At 42.2% G+C, this 19,248-nt stretch overlaps 1 protein-coding gene across 1 annotated transcript; it reads left to right on the top strand.

Moving 5' to 3' along the window:
• The first annotated feature begins 4,198 nt into the window (after positions 1-4,198).
• fbxo33 (F-box protein 33) lies at positions 4,199-18,989 on the top strand. The gene is made up of 6 exons (XM_085391499.1): positions 4,199-4,862; positions 7,497-7,607; positions 9,318-9,478; positions 9,564-9,772; positions 9,877-10,174; positions 10,661-18,989. Exons 1-6 carry the CDS (start codon positions 4,429-4,431, stop codon positions 10,924-10,926), a joined length of 1,479 nt encoding a protein of 492 aa, XP_085247625.1. The 5' UTR covers positions 4,199-4,428; the 3' UTR covers positions 10,927-18,989.
• The last annotated feature ends 259 nt before the right edge of the window (positions 18,990-19,248 follow it).

The following is a 19,248-nucleotide window of genomic DNA, read 5'->3' on the forward strand; positions in this document are numbered from 1 at the left end:
CATGGCCCCATTCATTCTGTCCTTAACACGGATCAGTCGTCCTGTCCCCTTGGCAGAAAAACAGCCCCATAGCATGATGTCTCCACCCCCATGCTTCACAGTAGGTATGGTGTTCTTGGGATGCAACTCAGTATTCTTCTTCCTCCAAACACGACGAGTTGAGTTTATACCAAAAAGTTCTACTTTGGTTTCATCTGACCACATGACATTCTCCCAATCCTCTGCTGTATCATCCATGTGCTCTCTGGCAAACTTCAGACGGGCCTGGACATGCACTGGCTTCAGCAGCGGAACACGTCTGGCACTGCGGGATTTGATTCCCTGCCGTTGTAGTGTGTTACTGATGGTGACCTTTGTTACTTTGGTCCCAGCTCTCTGCAGGTCATTCACCAGGTCCCCCCGTGTGGTTCTGGGATCTTTGCTCACCGTTCTCATGATCATTTTGACCCCACGGGATGAGATCTTGCGTGGAGCCCCAGATCGAGGGAGATTATCAGTGGTCTTGTATGTCTTCCATTTTCTGATGATTGCTCCCACAGTTGATTTTTTCACACCAAGCTGCTTGCCTATTGTAGATTCACTCTTCCCAGTCTGGTGCAGGTCTACAATACTTTTCCTGGTGTCCTTCGAAAGCTCTTTGGTCTTGGCCATGGCGGAGTTTGGAGTCTGACTGTTTGAGGCTGTGGACAGGTGTCTTTTATACAGATAAGTTCAAACAGGTGCCATTCGTACAGGTAACGAGTGGGGGACAGAAAAGCTTCTTACAGAAGACGTTACAGGTCTGTGAGAGCCAGAGATTTTCCTTGTTTGAGGTGACCAAATACTTATTTTCCACCCTAATTTACGAATAAATTCTTTACAAATCCTACCATGTGGATTCATGGATTTTTTTTTTCACATTCTGTCTCTCACAGTTGAAGTGTACCTCTGGTGCAAATTACTGACCTCGGTCATCATTTTAAGTGGGGGAACTTGCACAATCGGTGGCTGACTAAATACTTTTTTGCCCCACTGTAGCTGCTCTGCTCTATGTTGGTACAGGGCATTGAAGATGATAACAGTGGGTGGATTATATACTTAAACTTAGTTACAGCGCTTTCAGAAAGACATCTACTTTGATAAAGTCTACTCTCCACCGCTGTGTAATCAATTATTGTAAATGTAAATGTTATCAGGAAATGATCAGACAGGAGAGGGTTTTCAGGAAACACTGTTAAATGTTCAGTTTCTATGCCATATGTTAAAACAAGATCTAGAGTGTGATTAAAGTGGTGGGTGGGTTCTTTTACATTTTGAGAGAAACCAATTGAGTCTAATAACAGATTAAATGCCATGTTGAGGCTGTCATTTTTAGCATCTACATGGATGTTAAAATCATCCACAATAATTATTTTATCTGAGCTCAGAACTAAATTAGATATAAAGTCTGAGAAATCAGACAGAAACTCTGTGTAAGGCCCAGGTGGACGATAGATGATAACAAGTAAGACTGGTTTCTGAGTTTCACAGCTGGGGTGGACAATGTTAAGCATCAGGCTTTCAAATGAATTAAAAGTCTGTCTTGGTCTTTCATTAATTAATAGGCTGGTGTGAAAAATTGCTGCCACACCGCCCCCTCGGCCTGTGCTTCGAGATTTCTGGTAGTTAGAATGACTCGGGGGTGTTGATTCATTTAAACTAACATAATCATCCTGCTGCAACCAGGTTTCTGTAAGGCAGAGTAAATCAATTTGTTGATCAATTATTAAGTCATGTACTAACAGAGACTTGGAGGAGAGAGACCTAATATTTAATAATCCACATTTCACTGTTTTACTCTTTGGTTCAGATGTGGATACTTTATTGTTCTTTCTTTGTAATTGTTTATGTTTAAGTTGTTTGTTGCTGGTTTTTAGTTTGTTTTTTGTCTGTTTGGGAGCTGACACAGTCTCTATGGAGATGGGTTTTTGGGGGGGGTAGCAGGAGGAGAGAAGCTGCAGAAAGGCGTGTAAGACTGCAACTCTGCTTCCTGGTCCCAACTCTGGATAGTCATATTTTGGGGGGTTTAATAAATTTGTCCATATTTCTAGAAATGAGAGCTGCTCCATCCAAAGTGGGATGGATGCAGTCTCTCCTAACAAGACCAGGTTTCCTCCAGAAGGTTTGCCAATTATCTATTAAGCCCACATCGTTTCTGGGACACCACTCAGACAGACAGCAATTTAAGGAGAACATGCGGCTAAACATGTCACTCCTGGTCTGATTGGGGAGGGGACCAGAGAAAACTACAGAGTCCCACATTGTTTTGGCAAAGTTGCACACCGATTCAATATTGATTTTAGTGACCTCCGATTGGCGTAACCGGGTGTCATTACTGCCGACGTGAATTATGATCTTACTGAATTTACGTTTACCCTTAGCCAGCAGTTTTAAATTTCCTTCAATGTCGCCTGCTCTGGCCCTTGGAAGACAATTGACTATGGTTGCCGGTGTCTCTAGCTTCACATGTCTGAGAACAGAATCACCAATTACCGGGTGTGTTGCCGAGTGGGGAAAAACGGTTAGACACATGAACGGGTTGGTGGTGTACCTGGGGCTTCTGTTTAGGACTATGCTTCCTCCTCACCGTCACCCAGCCGCCCTCTTTCCCCAGCTGCTTGGGGTCTGCCGGGGAACAGCTAGCGGGGCCTACGCTATCTTCGGCTGCACCAGCTACAGGGGCCTGGCTAGCTATGGGTGAATGAAGGGTGCGAAGCTGAGTCTCCAATTCAGTAATCCTGGCCTCCAGAGCTGCAAATATGCTACATTTGTTACAGATATCATTACTGCTAAAGGAGGCCGAGGAGTAACTAAACATCTGACACAATGAGCAAGAAAGTGCAGGAGGGACAGGTGAAGTAGCCATGGTGCTAACGAGTCGGCTACGAGCTAAGCTAAGCTAGCGAAACAGTACAGAGACAGTGAGTGAATACTTTGGCTATAAATTAGGTAGTGAGTACACAGAAAGTGTGCTTCGGATGAAGCACGTGAAGATTATACTATGAAAAAGAATGTATTTAAAAGTTGTTAATTAAATTGCTACGCAAATAAGCTACTCAGAAACACCACTGTGTTTGAGCAGGAACAGGAAGTGATACTCTACCGCAGAGCGAGCGAACACCAAGTGACAGCGCCACCAAGAGTCAGATGAAACGAGTGTGGACGCAAAGTAATGATCCCAAACGCAATCCATTTGTGGATAATAGCGCTCACTGTGGTTCGCTGGAGACCCAAAGCCTTAAAAATGGCTTTATAAGCCTTTAGATAGATGTCACTTACTTTGTTTCTCATCTGTTCTTGAGTTTCTTTAGATCGGGGCATGATGAGTTGCTTTTTTTGACCTTTTACACTTTACACACTGGTGTCACTATGTTTAAGTTAAACAATCATTCATTATGGTTATAAAAATTTCATCAAAGGTAAAATAGACAGTCACAGAGAGATTTTAACTTATCAAATGACTGCAAACAACTACCTTACCCGAAAAGGCTAAGGCATATCCGGAAACTGAACACAAAATAACCAAATTAAACAAAGAAAAGGCAAAAGAAAATTAATGGGGAAAAAATCCGGGACTCTCCACCAATTGCTCTTAGAACTGAAGAAGCTTCTCGGATGAGAGGTGAAACGTCTTCAAGAAAACCTTTCCAGTTAGTATGTCAAAATACATTTCATCTTTTTTCAGGGACTTTAGAGTTTACGTACATTACAGTAGGAGTATATTAACAGTTATATCATTTTTTTTGTCTTCTATAATGACATTAAAAAAATAAAACTCCCATTACCATTCAGTTTTTGCTTCCAGACTTTTCACATTGGATGCAGTTCATTGGTTAAAAATATGCTGTGCAAATTATTTTCATACCATGCATTTGTCCTTGTAATTTTTTTTCTTTCTTTTTTTTGAGTGTGGCATGAACTGGAGGGGGTGTGTCGTGCTGGAAACTTACTCCAAAATAAAGATCATGTGGAGGCTCGGGTTTTTTCCAGCCGAGAAACACTGCCCTCTAACGGAGCACGTCAGTATGGCAAAAATAACAGCACCTTCGGATGAAACCATTCAAGTGACAAGGTATCGATGCGGCCACGGGTTACTCCAAATCTGATGAAAATACCACTAAGTCATCAGCGTGGTAGAATAAAATATTAGTGTTAGGAAATAAAAAAGAAATACCTGCGATGGATGCTTTGATAAGGTTTGTGGGGATTGTTTCCGTCCCCGTGTAATTCGGTGGAGTGGTACGTTCCAGTAGTATTGAAGGCAAAGCTGAAAACGGTTTGTTTTTGCCGAGAGGAAGAAACGTCGCTGCTATTCGCAGCTGCTACCTCGTCGCTTTAATAAACGGTTGTGACATTTCGTTTACGTCTGGTTGGTTTTTCGACAGCAGCTTTTGCCGTTTTTAGCTCGCCATGGCTCTGTGCGGGGGTGTCGGAGCCATGGCTTTGCCCAGCGAGCTTATTGTCCACATATTCTCCTTTCTGTCCGACCGAGACAAGCTCCGGGCCTCGGCTGTGTGCTCTCGCTGGAGGGAGTGTTTGTTCTACCCCGCGCTGTGGACCGAGCTCAAACTGCGAATAGGTGGTGGTGGATGCTCCAGCTCTGACGAAACCCCGAAGCTTGAGTTCCTTATGCGAAAGTTTGGCTCTTTTGTGCGAGACTTGCAGCTAGAACTCGCACCGGTGGAAGGAAACCTTAGCCATCAGAACAGCGACCCGTCGTCCGCCAGAGTGGACCAGCCTCCGGGTCCCGATAGCGACCCGCAGCACAAGGAGCGATGGAGGGATGCCGTGGCCACCTACTTGGACCAGGTGTTATGTGTGTTCACCAGCATCCGAAACAATAGGTAATACTAGAAAATAACCTCTGAAAATGTCTGCTTTGATATTTTTAATTGGAGTGAAAAATTCGCTTGACATGTTCGCCCTGTTTTGTTTTTTTTTTTTTTTTTAATTTCTCGGGTTTAGATGCGTCGCAGTGAGCTAGCAACTGGCTAGCTCAGTTAGCTATAAACAAACCCTGGCATTAGGAGTTACGTAATCATGCCAGGTCTTTGCAGTGGCAGCAAGCGTTATGCATATGGTTTATTAAGGGCACCTTTGCATGCATAAATTAAATGGTGGTGCATGTGCGAGGCATCTGCATGCCTTTTGTCACCTGTCCTATTTTACACTTCTCATTATGGTCTCTCCATAGCAGCAGGTACAATGCAGCACTGGTGGAGGCTAGAAGGCTTTGTTGGCTGTGACTTGCTGATATCAGCACTGACACACACACACACACAAATATACAGTGTGTGGATGTATTTAGCCTGTTGTCCGTTTGTAGGACGTGATCACTTATATTCTCTCTCACACACACAAAGGATAATTTCTCCTACTCTGTCAAAATTTGACACTGTTAACGCTTCTAATTTCATTGGTGCAGCTGTGTCACACCTTTTTCCACCTTCTCCCGTCTTCTTTACAGTGTTTTGTGATGCTGGCATTCAAAACTGGTTGCTTTGTCTTAATTCTACTAAAGGGGTTGAAATATTTGACATTATTTTGTTGTTTGTTTTAAAGTTGTTTCAGTTTAAGGATAACTTAAACCCTTTCCCACTTCCCTGCTGGTGTACAGCTTTACTAGCTAGATCCAGAAAGTTGCATTTGGTGCCAATGCTGTCTTTTAACTGATAACGTTTCAGTTCAGTAACAGGCTGTTGTTTTTATAAGCTTCAGCGGCAAAGGAAGGATGTTCTCCCACTTCCTACACAACACTTTCACTGACTATCGGTGTGTATCAGGCAACATATAGACACCAATAATGATCTATCTGTGGTAATCCACTTCCAGACACCTGATTTATTCAAACACACTTTTAAAATGTGACAAATTTGGGTTCATCCAGATGTAGAATTGTGAAAGTGGGCTTGGTGGGGAAAGCAGAACTGAAATAAATGGATGAACTTGTTCCACTGATCTCATCATGGTGATGAAGCATTATGAGAATCTAAGAACCATGGTCTGTTTTGTGCATGGTAGTTTTGAAAAGATCAGGACTACAACCTCTAACTTCAGAGCTCGCTATTGGGTAATGAAAAGCCTGTTGTTTGTTTGTTTGTTTGTTTGTTTTTGTTTTTTGTTGTTGTTTTCTGGGGGGGGTTGTTCCTTTCATTTAGTGCACTGAGCCAGCTCCACCAGCACTGACATATGTTCCGAATAATGAGAACAGGCAAGTTGTTGTTTCTTTCTAAGGGCACTAAGTAGCTGCACATGAGCCCATAAACCTGAACTCTCAGCTGATACACAGGAAGTGGGTATATCAAATGTAACATGCGCTTCACCTTGCAGGTACGCCTGTGCCATGTGCGGCTGTATGAAACCCTTGTGGTTGCACTGGTGCATGTGCGACACTTATGCAGGGGATATGTTCCCATCAGTATTGAGTTGGCTAATTCAGACATTTAAAAATGTTGGGAAAATGGCCTACAACAGGAACTGTTTTCAATAAATGATGGCACTTTGCGAAGTGTTGATTGTAGGGATGCACTAATTATGAAATTCTGGGTTAATGGAACCTGTTTGACTATTATTTGAAGACTACACATCACCCAGATAAGGTTCATATTTGTTTATAATGTAATGGCTGTTGGTATCTTGTGTCGTTGTACTGTTGGACTATTTAAAGGTCGTCATTATCATTCATAGGGATGCTGACTTTAAGCACAATCATTATGAAAACAGTAAAAATAGTGTTAACTGATTTCTTAAGATATTCATATACATGTTATTGTCATTTGCAGTTATTTGATTGTAACTTATGTCTGACCAAATTAAACTGAAGTGATAAAATGGCTTAAAATGTTAAAATGTAAATTTTCCAATACGTTTATAACATGAATAAATCTATTGCCTCTTAATCCTGTTGGTTCATTTAGCCAAAACAACACTGATGTGAAAGAAAATGTCATCCTATTTGCAGATAAACCTGCCCTTCCCTCTTATGTTTGTAACCGGTCCTATAAAGAAATTCGTCCTTTCTGCTTTTCGCCATGTTTATGTTGGTGATCTTCCAAACATTACTATCAAAAGAGGTGTAGATCGTCTGTTTGAAACAAGGTAATTGGCTGCATTGTGACCACTATGCTTACATTGACTGCATCAGTGTTCGAAAGAATCAACTTTGGCGTATACACTGCTGCTTGATCTTTGCCAATCTATTTTGGGTGCCAGCATATAAAGGGCTTTCAACAGCACTGCGGGAAAGTGCAGGGCAGCCATAATTCTGTGCGGGATAGAAAGCAGCTCAGGAGAAGTGAAGACTAAATTACACTGAACAAAATGGCTGCAGTTTGTTTAACAGGTGAAACCTTTTTTTTAAGTTGTTTGGATCGGATGACTCATCTGACTTGCTGCTGTTGATACAGGTGTTCTAGTAATAACTGCAAATTTTTTTTAATTTTTTTTTTCTCTAACTGTACGTGTCTTTGTCTATTCAGAAATCTGCAGAAGCTGAGTCTGTATGGAGACACATTCATTCTCCAGCAAGAGGGACTACTAGACAGCTCTCACCTGCATGTAATCCACCAGGGGGACAAAAAGATCTATGAGTAAGTCACAACATCGAAGCATGAAAACAGGTTTCACTGAAATGACTGACAAATGTGATAATTAAAGCTGCATGTGGGTGTGAATGAGTAATATTTCCAAAACTGCATCTTCTTGTTGTTATGGAAAGTCTGCGGTGTTTGGTGTCTCTAAAGGGCAATTAATTTACAAAATTAAGAAAAGACAGTTTTTCATCACAGGACAGTCTTTGTCCACGTCAAACACTCAAAGTGTGTGTCTGGTTTCCACCTAGAAAACTGAGTAGCAAAGCAAAGCATTGACTCTCTGAAAAAGGAGCGTTTGTTTTTGTGTGTTGTTGGTGTTTAAAAGACTGAGGGCTTTAAATAGTGGTCATTTACATAACCCAGTATCCAACGTCTATGTATATCGACCCTGATGGAAAATTTTGATTCCCATCAAATCTGAATGCATGTACACACCTCTGCACTGAGCAGACAGCAAATGAATTAAACCAATACGGAAGTGCCAAAAATGCTGGCCACTTGAGGCTGGCTCCAAAAGCAAATCAGTCCCAATAGACTCCATTTTTTTTAAATGGCCAACTTTACAGCTTTAAGAAACATATTTACAGCTTGAAAGAAAAGCTCCTGGCTTTAGAGTGAGAGTGTGTGTGTGTTAAAGTAAAAAGACAGAAAATGTTATGACTTGAATCCAGTTTTATGTTCTGTCAATTTGTGTTTATTAATTGCAGCAGCCTAAATCAGTCATTGCATTTGAGTTTGGCCCTCCTGCTGCTATTTCTTATTTATTTCCCGTCATTCTCTGAGTGTTTTTGTATTTGGGACACACGTTATGGTGGATGATGGATAGCCATGCTCTGATAGGTACATGTAGATCCACTCCCTGTCTCAATGATGAGAAGTGGACTATGAAGAAGGTCACACAACCTCGTTTTTTTTAATACAGTGTTTGTGTCCAGTATGCCTCCCAGACAGCTCTCACTTTTTGGGGCATGTACATGGGATTTCTTAGGGTATTTAGAGGATGAGGACAGTGCCTTGTTTTTGTTTCTTGAGGTCCAGAGCGTATTGTCCAGCTGCAGTTTTTACTGATGTACAGTAACATCCACATGAATGCAAGGATCCCAGATTCCTCAGCAGAGTGATCCACTGTAACAGTATGATCAATAGCATTCACTTAACTGGCGAAGAGTTTCATAGTTGGCCGGTTTGTGTCAGGTGTTTTTAATGTCAGTTTAACTTACAGAGCACATGGACTACTGGCTTTTCAGAATAACATGCACATCATTGCCTGCCTTGATAGCTTTTTGTCTCATTCACAGCAGTTGTGGATTTGTTTTGTAGCTGAGCAGTAGTTCAGTAAGTGATGTTTAAATAAAAATGAGATTTCAGTGTAGCTTCTGTGCTCTGTGGTTTGTGTTGTAGACACAATTGTCCATAAAACACTGTGTGAAATGCACCAAGTTGCTGAGCATAGCTCCACCAGTCTGATTGTAGTGTGTGTGTCGAAATTGTTTGGACATCATTACAATAGATCCATTTTAGGCTTACATTTAAACACATAAAGTCAGGACATTTTGAAAGTGTATATACCCTGATGATCTTTTCTTTCTTTACTCCACTGTCAGGAATGATTTTGGGGATTGTTTTGTTTTTTGTTTTTTAAACCAGATTTGACGGCAGCTGTAGTCATTCTGGTTTTTTAAATGGTCTTTCTTTGTCTCTCGATAGAATCCAACAGTTGTTTATGGAGGTCCTCTCCAACAGCAGGCAGCTGAGGTGGCTGTCTTGTAGCTTCATGCTGGGCCTGGTGACTTCCTGTTCTTTATCCTGCCTGTCCAATCCTTCAGCTGATACCCTACAGCACCTAAGTTTACTGGACCATCAGCTAGGTATGTCTGTTACATCATATAGTTTGTAAACATTATGTGACAGTAATGCTGAATAACTGAAAGTTTTCCTCCGAATTTCCCTCAGGGCCCCTCGTCTCCCCATCTGAGTTGGATCGCCTCTCTAACCTTCATTCTCTGGCTCTCGATTTTACTGACTTTACATCTGAGCTTTGTGGTTTGCTGGCATCTCCACGGCGAACTCCACTTCATCGCCTCTCCCTGCTGCTCAACGGGGCCACCCTGGAGTTTAAATCATTAGAAGGGACCGCTACAGAGGATAACTGGAAGGCACTGGTACTGCTGTGATTCTGTATTGTGGCTTTTATTTCATGCTGAATTGAGGCTCTGTGTATTTAGTAAATTGTAGCATATCAGTAAGTTTACCTGGTCTTCCCCAGGTTCGTGTAAGCGCCAACCTGCGAGTGTACGTCATGGCCCTGGAGGTCGACAGCTCTGAGCTCCTCAGGGTCCTAAAGCCGAGCCTTCCCCTCGAGCGACTTCACCTCGACAGTTACAGCATGCCGGTGACCGACGCCACACTGGAGCTCATCTCCCAGCAGTACAACAAAACGCTGACTCACTTCCTGCTCCTGAGGGATGGCCCTGACTTCCCTGACCTCAGCATCAATCGTAACGAAGACCCTTTGGTCCTCTTGACATGGAGATGTACTCAGCTGGCTGTACTCGTGATACATGGTGAGTTCAGTTTTGTTTCTTTGATAGAATGTGAGCTGTAGTTGGTCAGATCTGTGTGGCTAGTGGTAATAATTCCATACAAAACAGGCCTGTAGTGACTGTTTTCTAAACAGTGCAGCAAGCTGTGGACTTACTGTTGTGACTGTGGACACACCAGTCCAATATTTTTAGATTGCATCCCTGGAAAAAGCTGAATAATTGTATTTTTTTTTAAATATATTTAAAAGCCAGTCTACAGACTATTATTTAATTCAGTGGTATGCTTACTACACTGCGCATCGGCAGTAGTGCACTGGCTGCTAGCAGGAGAGCTAATGTAGCTTGAAGGAAGCCAGCAGTAAAGTAACTGCAGAGTTCATTGGCAGTCTTGCCTTCCTGTAGGCCGTATTAAAAAGAAGTTGTTATGGTTTGTTTCGAGTATAAATCTGCAAAACATGTTCATTATTAGCTTTGAAATCTGAATGATTAATGCCTGAATCCATTTAGGTTACACTGTGTGGTCCCATAACTTGGTGGCCATCTCCCGACTGCGAGGCTCCAGCCTCCGTGTCCTGACCGTCTCCGAGGAGAGCATCGACTTTGATCCAGACCAGTCGGTGTGCGTAGAGGGCGACCCAGTCCACAACCTGGTGAAGGAGGTTTCTCTGGGCCTCGGCCGTGTCTGGCAGCCTTGCCTGGATTCCAGCGTGTTTTTGTCCGAACCCACCCAGCACTTCCATCATGAGCTGCGCGCCTTCAGCATGGGCATGTAGACAGGGGATGGCAAACCCAAGACATCACAGCCTAAACTGTGTCAAGACCAGACCAGACCAAGACCCAACGAAAAATCTAAAGTGGAGCTTAAGAATAGTCTATAAATTATGTGAACTGACGTGAGCTGATTGTTTTTATTTTTTAAATTTTTTTTCCATAATTAAGTCTGACCATTTTTCAACGTCGTCTTGCTTTGCTGCTCTTATTATCCAGTTGGCCAGTTGCTTGAAAAATGGATTCAGCTTCTGATGTTTTAAATATATGTATATTGCAGATAGGAGTATTCACTTAAAACTGGATTGCTAATTACAATCTGAAAAGCATTCGGTTTGAATATCACACAGAGATCTGACAGCTGGCAGGACTTCACAGGTTTTAGTTTGTGGGTCAGCGTGCGGCTTCCAGCGCCCGCTCAGCTCAGTCTGGTCTGGTCTTGCCCACAAGTATTCAGAGCTCTCTCCTTCACCTTAATAACCTCTGGAGCATCTGTGTAATGTACCTTTTGATTTGTTTTGTTTTCCTTTGTTTTTTAATTTGACTGTTTCCATCCCTCCTTGCTCTTTGTATAACCCAGTTGAGGTTTCTTTTTCCTTCTTCCCGCGTGGTGGTTCCCTTGCCTGTATTGGCTTTGTGTGTATTTAAATAGAGATATATTATTATCCTGCTCACTGCTAGAACAGGACAGGCAGGCGGGTTGAGTGATGAACTGTAGGAATTTAAGAAGGGTTGTGTGTTCAGGCACAAGCTATTAGCTTTAGTTCTTTTGTTTCTCTTTTTCTTTTTTTCTTTTTTTTTTAATCTTTTTTAACAAACCATTGCTCTGTGTCCATCTGTCTGGAGTCTGTAAACTTACTGATTAGTAACTTCCTGGGTAACACAACCATAGCTGCTTCTTCTGTTGCTCTGAAAGAGCATCTCGTGCACTTGTCCACTAGTTCGAGAGCCTTGCCAGCCAGGTGGGAAACGCCACTGTAAAATGGCTGTGGCTGCTGCTAGTGAGTTTTAATGTAACAGCCGTGTCATCACCATGACTGATAATTATTGAGGGGGGGGGGGGCGCGACTCAAAGCCAAAATAGTTTAGGGGTTTTGAGATCCTTACCGATGGTGTTGAGGAGAATATTGTTACATGCTTGTTGCCAACACACTTTGCACCCTGCTCACTTGTTGACTTTCTAGGGAAACCTCAGCGTTAGCTAAATGGGGAAGCCCCATATTCTGACTCGCTTTCAGGGCCAAACTACAAAATTCAGCTCATCACAAAACGACAACTAGAAACTCTTTTTCTACTTTCAGGATGAATATCTCTGCCTTTCTGATTTCAGAGCCTTCCAGTTGTTTGTAAGAACGCAGAAGGGATGCATGACACAAAGTCAAAAATCATGACGCTGGAGGGCTCTGAGGTCAAAAACATCTTCAAGTAGTCCTTCATATTTTTTTTTTTTTTTTTTTTTTTTTAAGAGAAAACGGGGTTTTGTTCCTTAATGCCATATGTATATTTGTGATTTAAGTAATCTCTTTTGTAACAGCTTCCAAACTCTTGGTGAGGCCATGTTAGAACAGCAGCAGTATTCTGCAGGAGCAGCTATCACACAGGTCATGGCAGCAGTACTGTTGGTAGGAAGAGCTCTTCTTTCTTTTTGAGGGGGAACAAATCATGATTGAGAGCAAGGAGGGAGGAATGGGTGCATTGAATGTAACTTAATTCATTTCTGACGCTGTTGGCCAGCCATTGAAGGCTTACTCTTGCTGAATAGCTGAGTTTTAACATTGTAGGTTTCACTGACAGCCAAGACTGCTCCTTTTTTTTTTTTTTTTTTTTTTTTTTTTTTTTTCTCCCCCCTTCTTCCTCTTCCTCCTCCAATGCAGCAGCACAGTAAGGTTTCGGGTCATGTGACGAAAGCTGCTTCTGTCAGTCTCAGGTAGGCTTTTAATGTCTCTAAGACCAGCAGTGGTGGCAATGTTGTGTAGCTTGTGTGAAACAATCAGTTAATGTGAGTAGAAGTTTTGTTTTTATTTTATTTTCTTTGGATTATTTTCTCTTGAGTCACAGTTGCCTTTTGAAACAGCCCCTTGTTTTCTGGCTACAGTTGTTGTTATTGATGTTGTTGTTTATCTTGCCATCCGATAGACCCTCAGTCGGAGGGGTCAGCAAACCTAATCATACATTTGTTTTCAAAGATTATGGTTGATAAAGACTAAAGAATGGCACAACCATGCTGCTTGCTGCACGTGTCTTATATCTTCAGTAGATGTGAGGGACTGAGAGGCTGTGGGGTGGTTCAAATGAATCTATGCTGTCAATGGGGGACCTGCTGGGCCCAATTAATGTTTGAACTGATGGTCGGTCATCTGAGGTGAAATGCTTTGGCACTGTGGGTCTGGCTGAGCTTGTCCTCATTCATTCACAATTGCATGACTTTGATTAAGTCAGTGTCTTTACTTGTCTGCTTTCAAGTGAATGCGATCACTTTAATACATGAAATGAATGTTAACAGCTAAAGCGAGGCATCATAGACCAAATGACTCCAGATAGACCCGAGCACCATCAGTTGATTACTGGGCTCAGTATAGCAGTGTGATCCTACAGTGCTGTGACTGCTCAGTGGCTATGAGGTCCTATTGGAGTTTTCTGAGCTGAGTTGAGGTTTTAACAGGAAAAATGGAAGTTGGGTTAGACTTTAGACCCAAATTTCGTGAGTAAACGAGCCACTGTCAGAAAAGCTGCCCACCCAAATGGCTTCAGCTCAGGCATGGATTTGCAAAGATCGAGGACAATGGCACTGCACACTGTAAAGGTCCATATCAGGGTCTATAGTTTACAGTGTTGACCTTAGTGATTTTATTCTCTTCCCCATGGACTGATATGGAACCAGTGTGCCAGCACTTTGTTAGTTTCAGAATGAATTAATCGCAGCGACTGGCCCCGGATACCAAATGTTTGCTTGTCTGTTTAAGGGGACCTTGGTGGTTTAGCCATGATAATCTCTATAGTCCTTGGTTCATATCTCAGGATAAATGCACTTTGGTACCAAGAGTTTCTTTTAAAGGCTGTTTGTGGCTGTAAATAGCTCTGTACACTCAGAGGGGAAACGTACCAACATCACACATTCAGACCAAAACGTGTTGGTTTTTTAATGTCATCTTTTTCCACGCTCCTCCTCCTTCTTTCTTCTTTTTAAAAGCTCTTTTATGTGAGAGATGTTAGAGCTGTTAGAGCTTCGTATTGTTCGTAGATGTCAGACAGGTAAGAGGTGTAAAAATGACGGCAGTGTTTAGTAGAATGTAATGTCAAAGTAACTGGTCACCTCAAATAAGCAAGTAGATTTATTTTTTTTAAGAAGCTGTTCCACTCTCGTTTCATCAGCACTTTCCTGTCTTCACAAGTCTCTAGATTTTATTGGCTTCATGCTAGAACTTAGATTTGGCTGTTTATCTGCCAAAATTAAAGGAAGGAATGGTGTTTTTACCAGAGATTAAGCTCAGATAATCAGAATTACAGTTCAGATTTGTTAGCTTGCTGAAATACTTGCGCCACAAAACTAGAAATGGAAAAAACTCTATTTTAGTGAAGGCACGTTTAGAGAAATCCTGGTTTATCCTTCCAAGGAGACAAGAGGTCAAACAGAAGTGCAACCAGTCCAGCATTGTGGCCAATAGCTAAATATTGAGCCATCTTGTGCCTGAAAGCCTCTGAAGTCTCACTGCTTTTCAAACCTTGCCTGTCAGAAAAATATTGGCTTTGTTAGGTGTTGTTATTATTAGTTCAGTTTTTAAGGGTTAAAAGCTGCAGTGATGAAGGTTTTAGCAGCCATCGTGTTTTGATTCCTCTCGGATCCTGCCTACATTTTTCTGCTCAGCTTTTCACTTGTATGCAGTAGAAATATATAAATAAGATGTTTTTGGCTGTGCAGTCCCATGCGATGTATGCATGCCTGTGTGTATTTGTATTTGTAGGGGAGAGGGCGAGGCTTGCTCGTGTTCACCAGTGTAGTCTTATCACTTCTTCTGCAGCGGGAAACAGGAACAGAAATCATTCGTTCTCAGGGTTCAATCGGTTTTTGGAAAAGGAGGAGGACGATGGAAACCTCAGGCCTGAAGCTGAAAGAATCTTAGGAGTCACTGGATCTGTTCTCCACCCTTGATGTGTTCTTATCTGCCAAAGACCACAGAGGAACAAACTTAACCCAGACACAAGTCTATCTGAAGTGCCCACAAAGACACACACTGACTGGAGGCTGGTCCAGTATTGTTTTCTCCTTTAAAGCTCCTACTTTTCTGATATTTCTCCACTCCTTTTTTTTTCCTATGTTTATTCCACTGACTATTAATAGTCTGTTTGGTGTCAAACTCTGCCCTTCTTACACTTTGGACCATACTGGATGTGATAAAATGTCAACAGTCTCGCCATGTGGTTGGAGTGAATCCAGACCTGAGAGCAAAAGGCTTCCCGTCTGGTCATTGACTGTGCCCTGTGTTTAGAAACACAAGAATATGGGTTTTAAGGCATTATTGGATCAGCATTGCTGCACATCTTGTACAGTGTTACCTCTAAACGGCACTCAGGGTCTACAGTGCATGTTGCTTAAAGTCCAGTCCAGTGCAGGACACTCCTACAGAGGCTTAAGCAGAGTGATCTGGAGTTTTCCTCCTCCTTTCTCTTCCCTGTCCATCGTCTGTTTCACTGTGAGGAACAAATGAATGTAAAACTAAGAAGGTTCAATCTCAGTAAAGTCAGGGACTAAACACTCTCGCAGATGCTTCCAGGAGGAGTTGCACCCTGAAAAATGGCAGAGTGAGGACAAAGGCCCATGTGTCTCATGTGATGTGGTGTTTGGCCAGTAAGCCTGTACCCAAGGTCGAGTTTGAGGGGAAGTGTTTAGTCCTGAGCTATAAAGTGATTTGCTGCTAGAGATCTTCTAGGAACGGGACATTCCACACAGGCGTCGCTCAGGCCGTCTGACATGCAAACAGTTTACTGCTGCAAGGTCTGCAAGAAGATTATCTACAGAAACTATATATTTTTTACTTTGAATGGTCTATGTGTGAAGAGATCAGAGATGCATCTAGAACTGACGAGTCACACCAGATTAGCAGCTGGTCTGAGCAGAGTGGAGGTGTGATAACACTTAGAAATGGTTATGAAGGGTGTTGTTCATTTCAGGAGGTAAATTGAGTTTCTAATGTGTGTTTCTGCGATGCCATGCTTCAGCATTCTGAGGCCATATTGTGTCCGGTACACAAAGTCACAAAGGACAGAGGGGGGGGTGTGACAAAAGCAACTTGACTATCACAGTGCTAAAAAAAGAGGGCTGTGGAATCAGGTGGTTTCACATGTTGAGTCAGTCTGGCAGGTGAAAAACAGGACTGCATGTTAAGGACACAGATGCATGTTCACTTTGGATGCACGGGAGCCTGTGCTGGGCTGACTTTTATAACATATGCAGACGGAGTTTGTTTGACTGACACAAAGCTAGCAGAGCCTTATTTTTAATGAGTCCTGCCATTAAAAATGACAGGTTTGAAGGCTCTGGAGGGATGATGGGATGTCAGTTATTCAGGAGACCATTACCAGCACTTACTGCACATTCAAGTGGCCGCAGCCCTTTTGACCATTTTATACTTTAACTTTTTTTAAAATTATTATTTAGCTTCTTTTTATTTAATTTTTTTCTTGTGCTGTTATGTGCATTCAGAGAAATCCTTGAAGATAACTGGGCTCACATGGCCCCTAAATGAACCCACAGAGCTGGCCTCTAATGCACTCTATCTGAGAAAGTTGGCCTTGGTGGCATGCTTGCAGAACTGTAAATATACTGTCCAATCAAGGCTGTTATACAGAGGGATGGGTATGAAACCTCTGTGATAGCCACTGCTAATTCCCTTGACATGGACAGGGTCATGAGTGTGTGTGTTATTTTAGTACCAAAGCAGCAGACTGTGTCAAATCTGCATCCGCCTAAACGCGGGCTCAGAGCCACAGGCAGACACTCATCACAAGTTTCATTTCCACTTTGATCGTTGCTTAGACTCGATGCCGACTCGAGGGTTTGTGATGTTGACTCTCAGAATGTTCTGGAAAATGAAACTTAAATAGTTTAAGAAGAAGAGGTAGTAAGATGGTTCTGGGCCTGAAGCCTTCCCTAAAAGACATTCAGGGCTGGTTCAGTGTTTCTGGTGGATTAACATGAAGAGACAGGGTTTCCTCATAGCAAGGTTGTATTTCTTTTTAGGTTTGTTTTCTCATTTAAATGCTTTGACCACAGACTACTACCAGTACATGCAGGACTGAATGAGCTCACAGAGGGCTGGCCGCATGCAGGAATGTGACAAATCTGATTAGCTTCCTGATGTGTTTCAGTAACTTGGAGACAAACACTGGATGTGCATTGCACTGGTATAAAATCAGTCCTGTAACAGAGATAAGTACATGTGTTTGAGGCTAGATGTACTAGCACTGACAGGAAGTTTGGACACTCCAGCTTTTAGTTTTCCTGCCAGCTGATGATGATGATGACGATGATGTCAGCCTGGGTGCGATAGTAATGGTGTTATCATTTACTTGCTTCTCTGTAGATGTAGAGGCGAAACGACAAAATGGCACTGATGGCATTAACCTGGCCAAATTCTGTCAGTATCGTTGATGCATGGCGAGATTCACGCAGCGCCTGACTGTATCAGGGACCTGATAGATATTCATGCTCAGTGTCGGCCAACTATCTCCATTTAGATCTCAGCTACTGTGGCTGTGATGTTTCTGGCTGGTAAACAAAGTCGTTCTTGTCAAGTCTGGAGAGCCAAACCTCCTAATTAGCCAGGCAGGCAGGCCTGCTGCCCAGTCCAGCAATACAACTATGCAAGAGGAATGCATATAATCCACACTCATCCTCTTTTTCTTTTTTCTTTTCCTCCTATTTTTATATTTGGTTTTTCTCACTGTCATACAATAGAAACGAAGATGTAAACTAATAAGAACTTGCAATGACAATACTTGGCCTTATGATGATTTCTGAAATCTTATCATTTAGTTTTAAGATCTTTTTGATTCTGGTCAGCCAGCCCAGCGACAGCAGCGGTGACGGCGGGCTCACTCTTGGTCTCTGTGAGACTGGCTAGATGGCCCCAGTTTTATCGTGGTACGAATGTTGTGCATTTGTTTAAAATCAGGACAGTTTGCAATAACAGCAGTCTTACTAGTGGCCAGAAAGGGGGCACAAGCATTGCTGACCGCGCCCGGCTGCATCTTTAGAAAAACCATAGAGGAAGAAATATAAACTATATAGATATCTAAACTCACACAGTGCATATTTGTATAGGTATCAACAATGCATTACCGTGGTATACTCTTATGCAACACATGTCCGGGTTCAATTTATGAACATGAAGTATACTCTGAAATCACGCAGACTTTGTAAATCAGAAGCTCTGTTGTTGTGTTTTTTGCAGAAATGGTTTTACCATCGTTAATGTTGAATATTCTGAGCGTAACGTTCCTGTGTGACTGTGTCGGTTAACGTGAGCACATAGCACCGGGTTATTACCTCCTTTCTGTAAGCAGGGAACCAGACTGAACCCAGAACACAGCTGGATAGACTTCACGTACCACAGAGCATATTTCAGGAAAAAAAAACTTCCAAATCTGTTCTGCACAGAGCTTTAAAAGCGAGTCAATTCTGTAACTCACCTGAGCTATATCAAACAGACCAAGGTGTGATTAAAAGGATGGCTTGTGGATTTTTAAGACCAAGCAAAACAGAGTTTTACCCTGAATGTCCACAAGAAAAGGCACAAAAGTGATATTTGAAATTGTCCCAGCTGTTTGTTTGTTTTTTGGATTAGTCTGCAGGGGAAGAGTCCTCTGGAAGTAAGAGGACAGATTTTATCATTGAACAGTGTTGATCCATGACTCTGTGGTGAAGAAAAGGGATGACGCGTTATAAACCTCCACGTAAAACCTCTGAAATGACAGATGGCATACAATTGAGGGGTCAACCTGCCGAATGTTGATTTGAATTATTGTGGAATGAATGCTTCTCTTCTTTTAGTCAGTGAATAAAAATAATAAAAAGTCACTTGCTTCGTTTGTCCTTTTTTTTTTTTTTTTTTTTTTTTTTCTTCTTCCACCCCTTAAATCCATTAAAAAACTGGCATTGGAAAGAAGTCACCTGTCGTTCTGCAATCTCCAATCAAACCAAACCAGACCATAGTTGTTCTGATTTGAAGTACCACAAAGAAACAAACAATAGCTGCAGATTGTGCATGAATGTCAAGTAGACCCTAAACTAACTTAATCACAATTAGTCTGCAGGGACATTATATGAC

The sequence above is a fragment of the Rhamphochromis longiceps genome, linkage group LG19, assembly GCF_057381845.1.
Source record: "Rhamphochromis longiceps isolate RC_006_pf linkage group LG19, R_longiceps_female_GT1.1, whole genome shotgun sequence".
NCBI lineage: Eukaryota > Metazoa > Chordata > Actinopteri > Cichliformes > Cichlidae > Rhamphochromis > Rhamphochromis longiceps.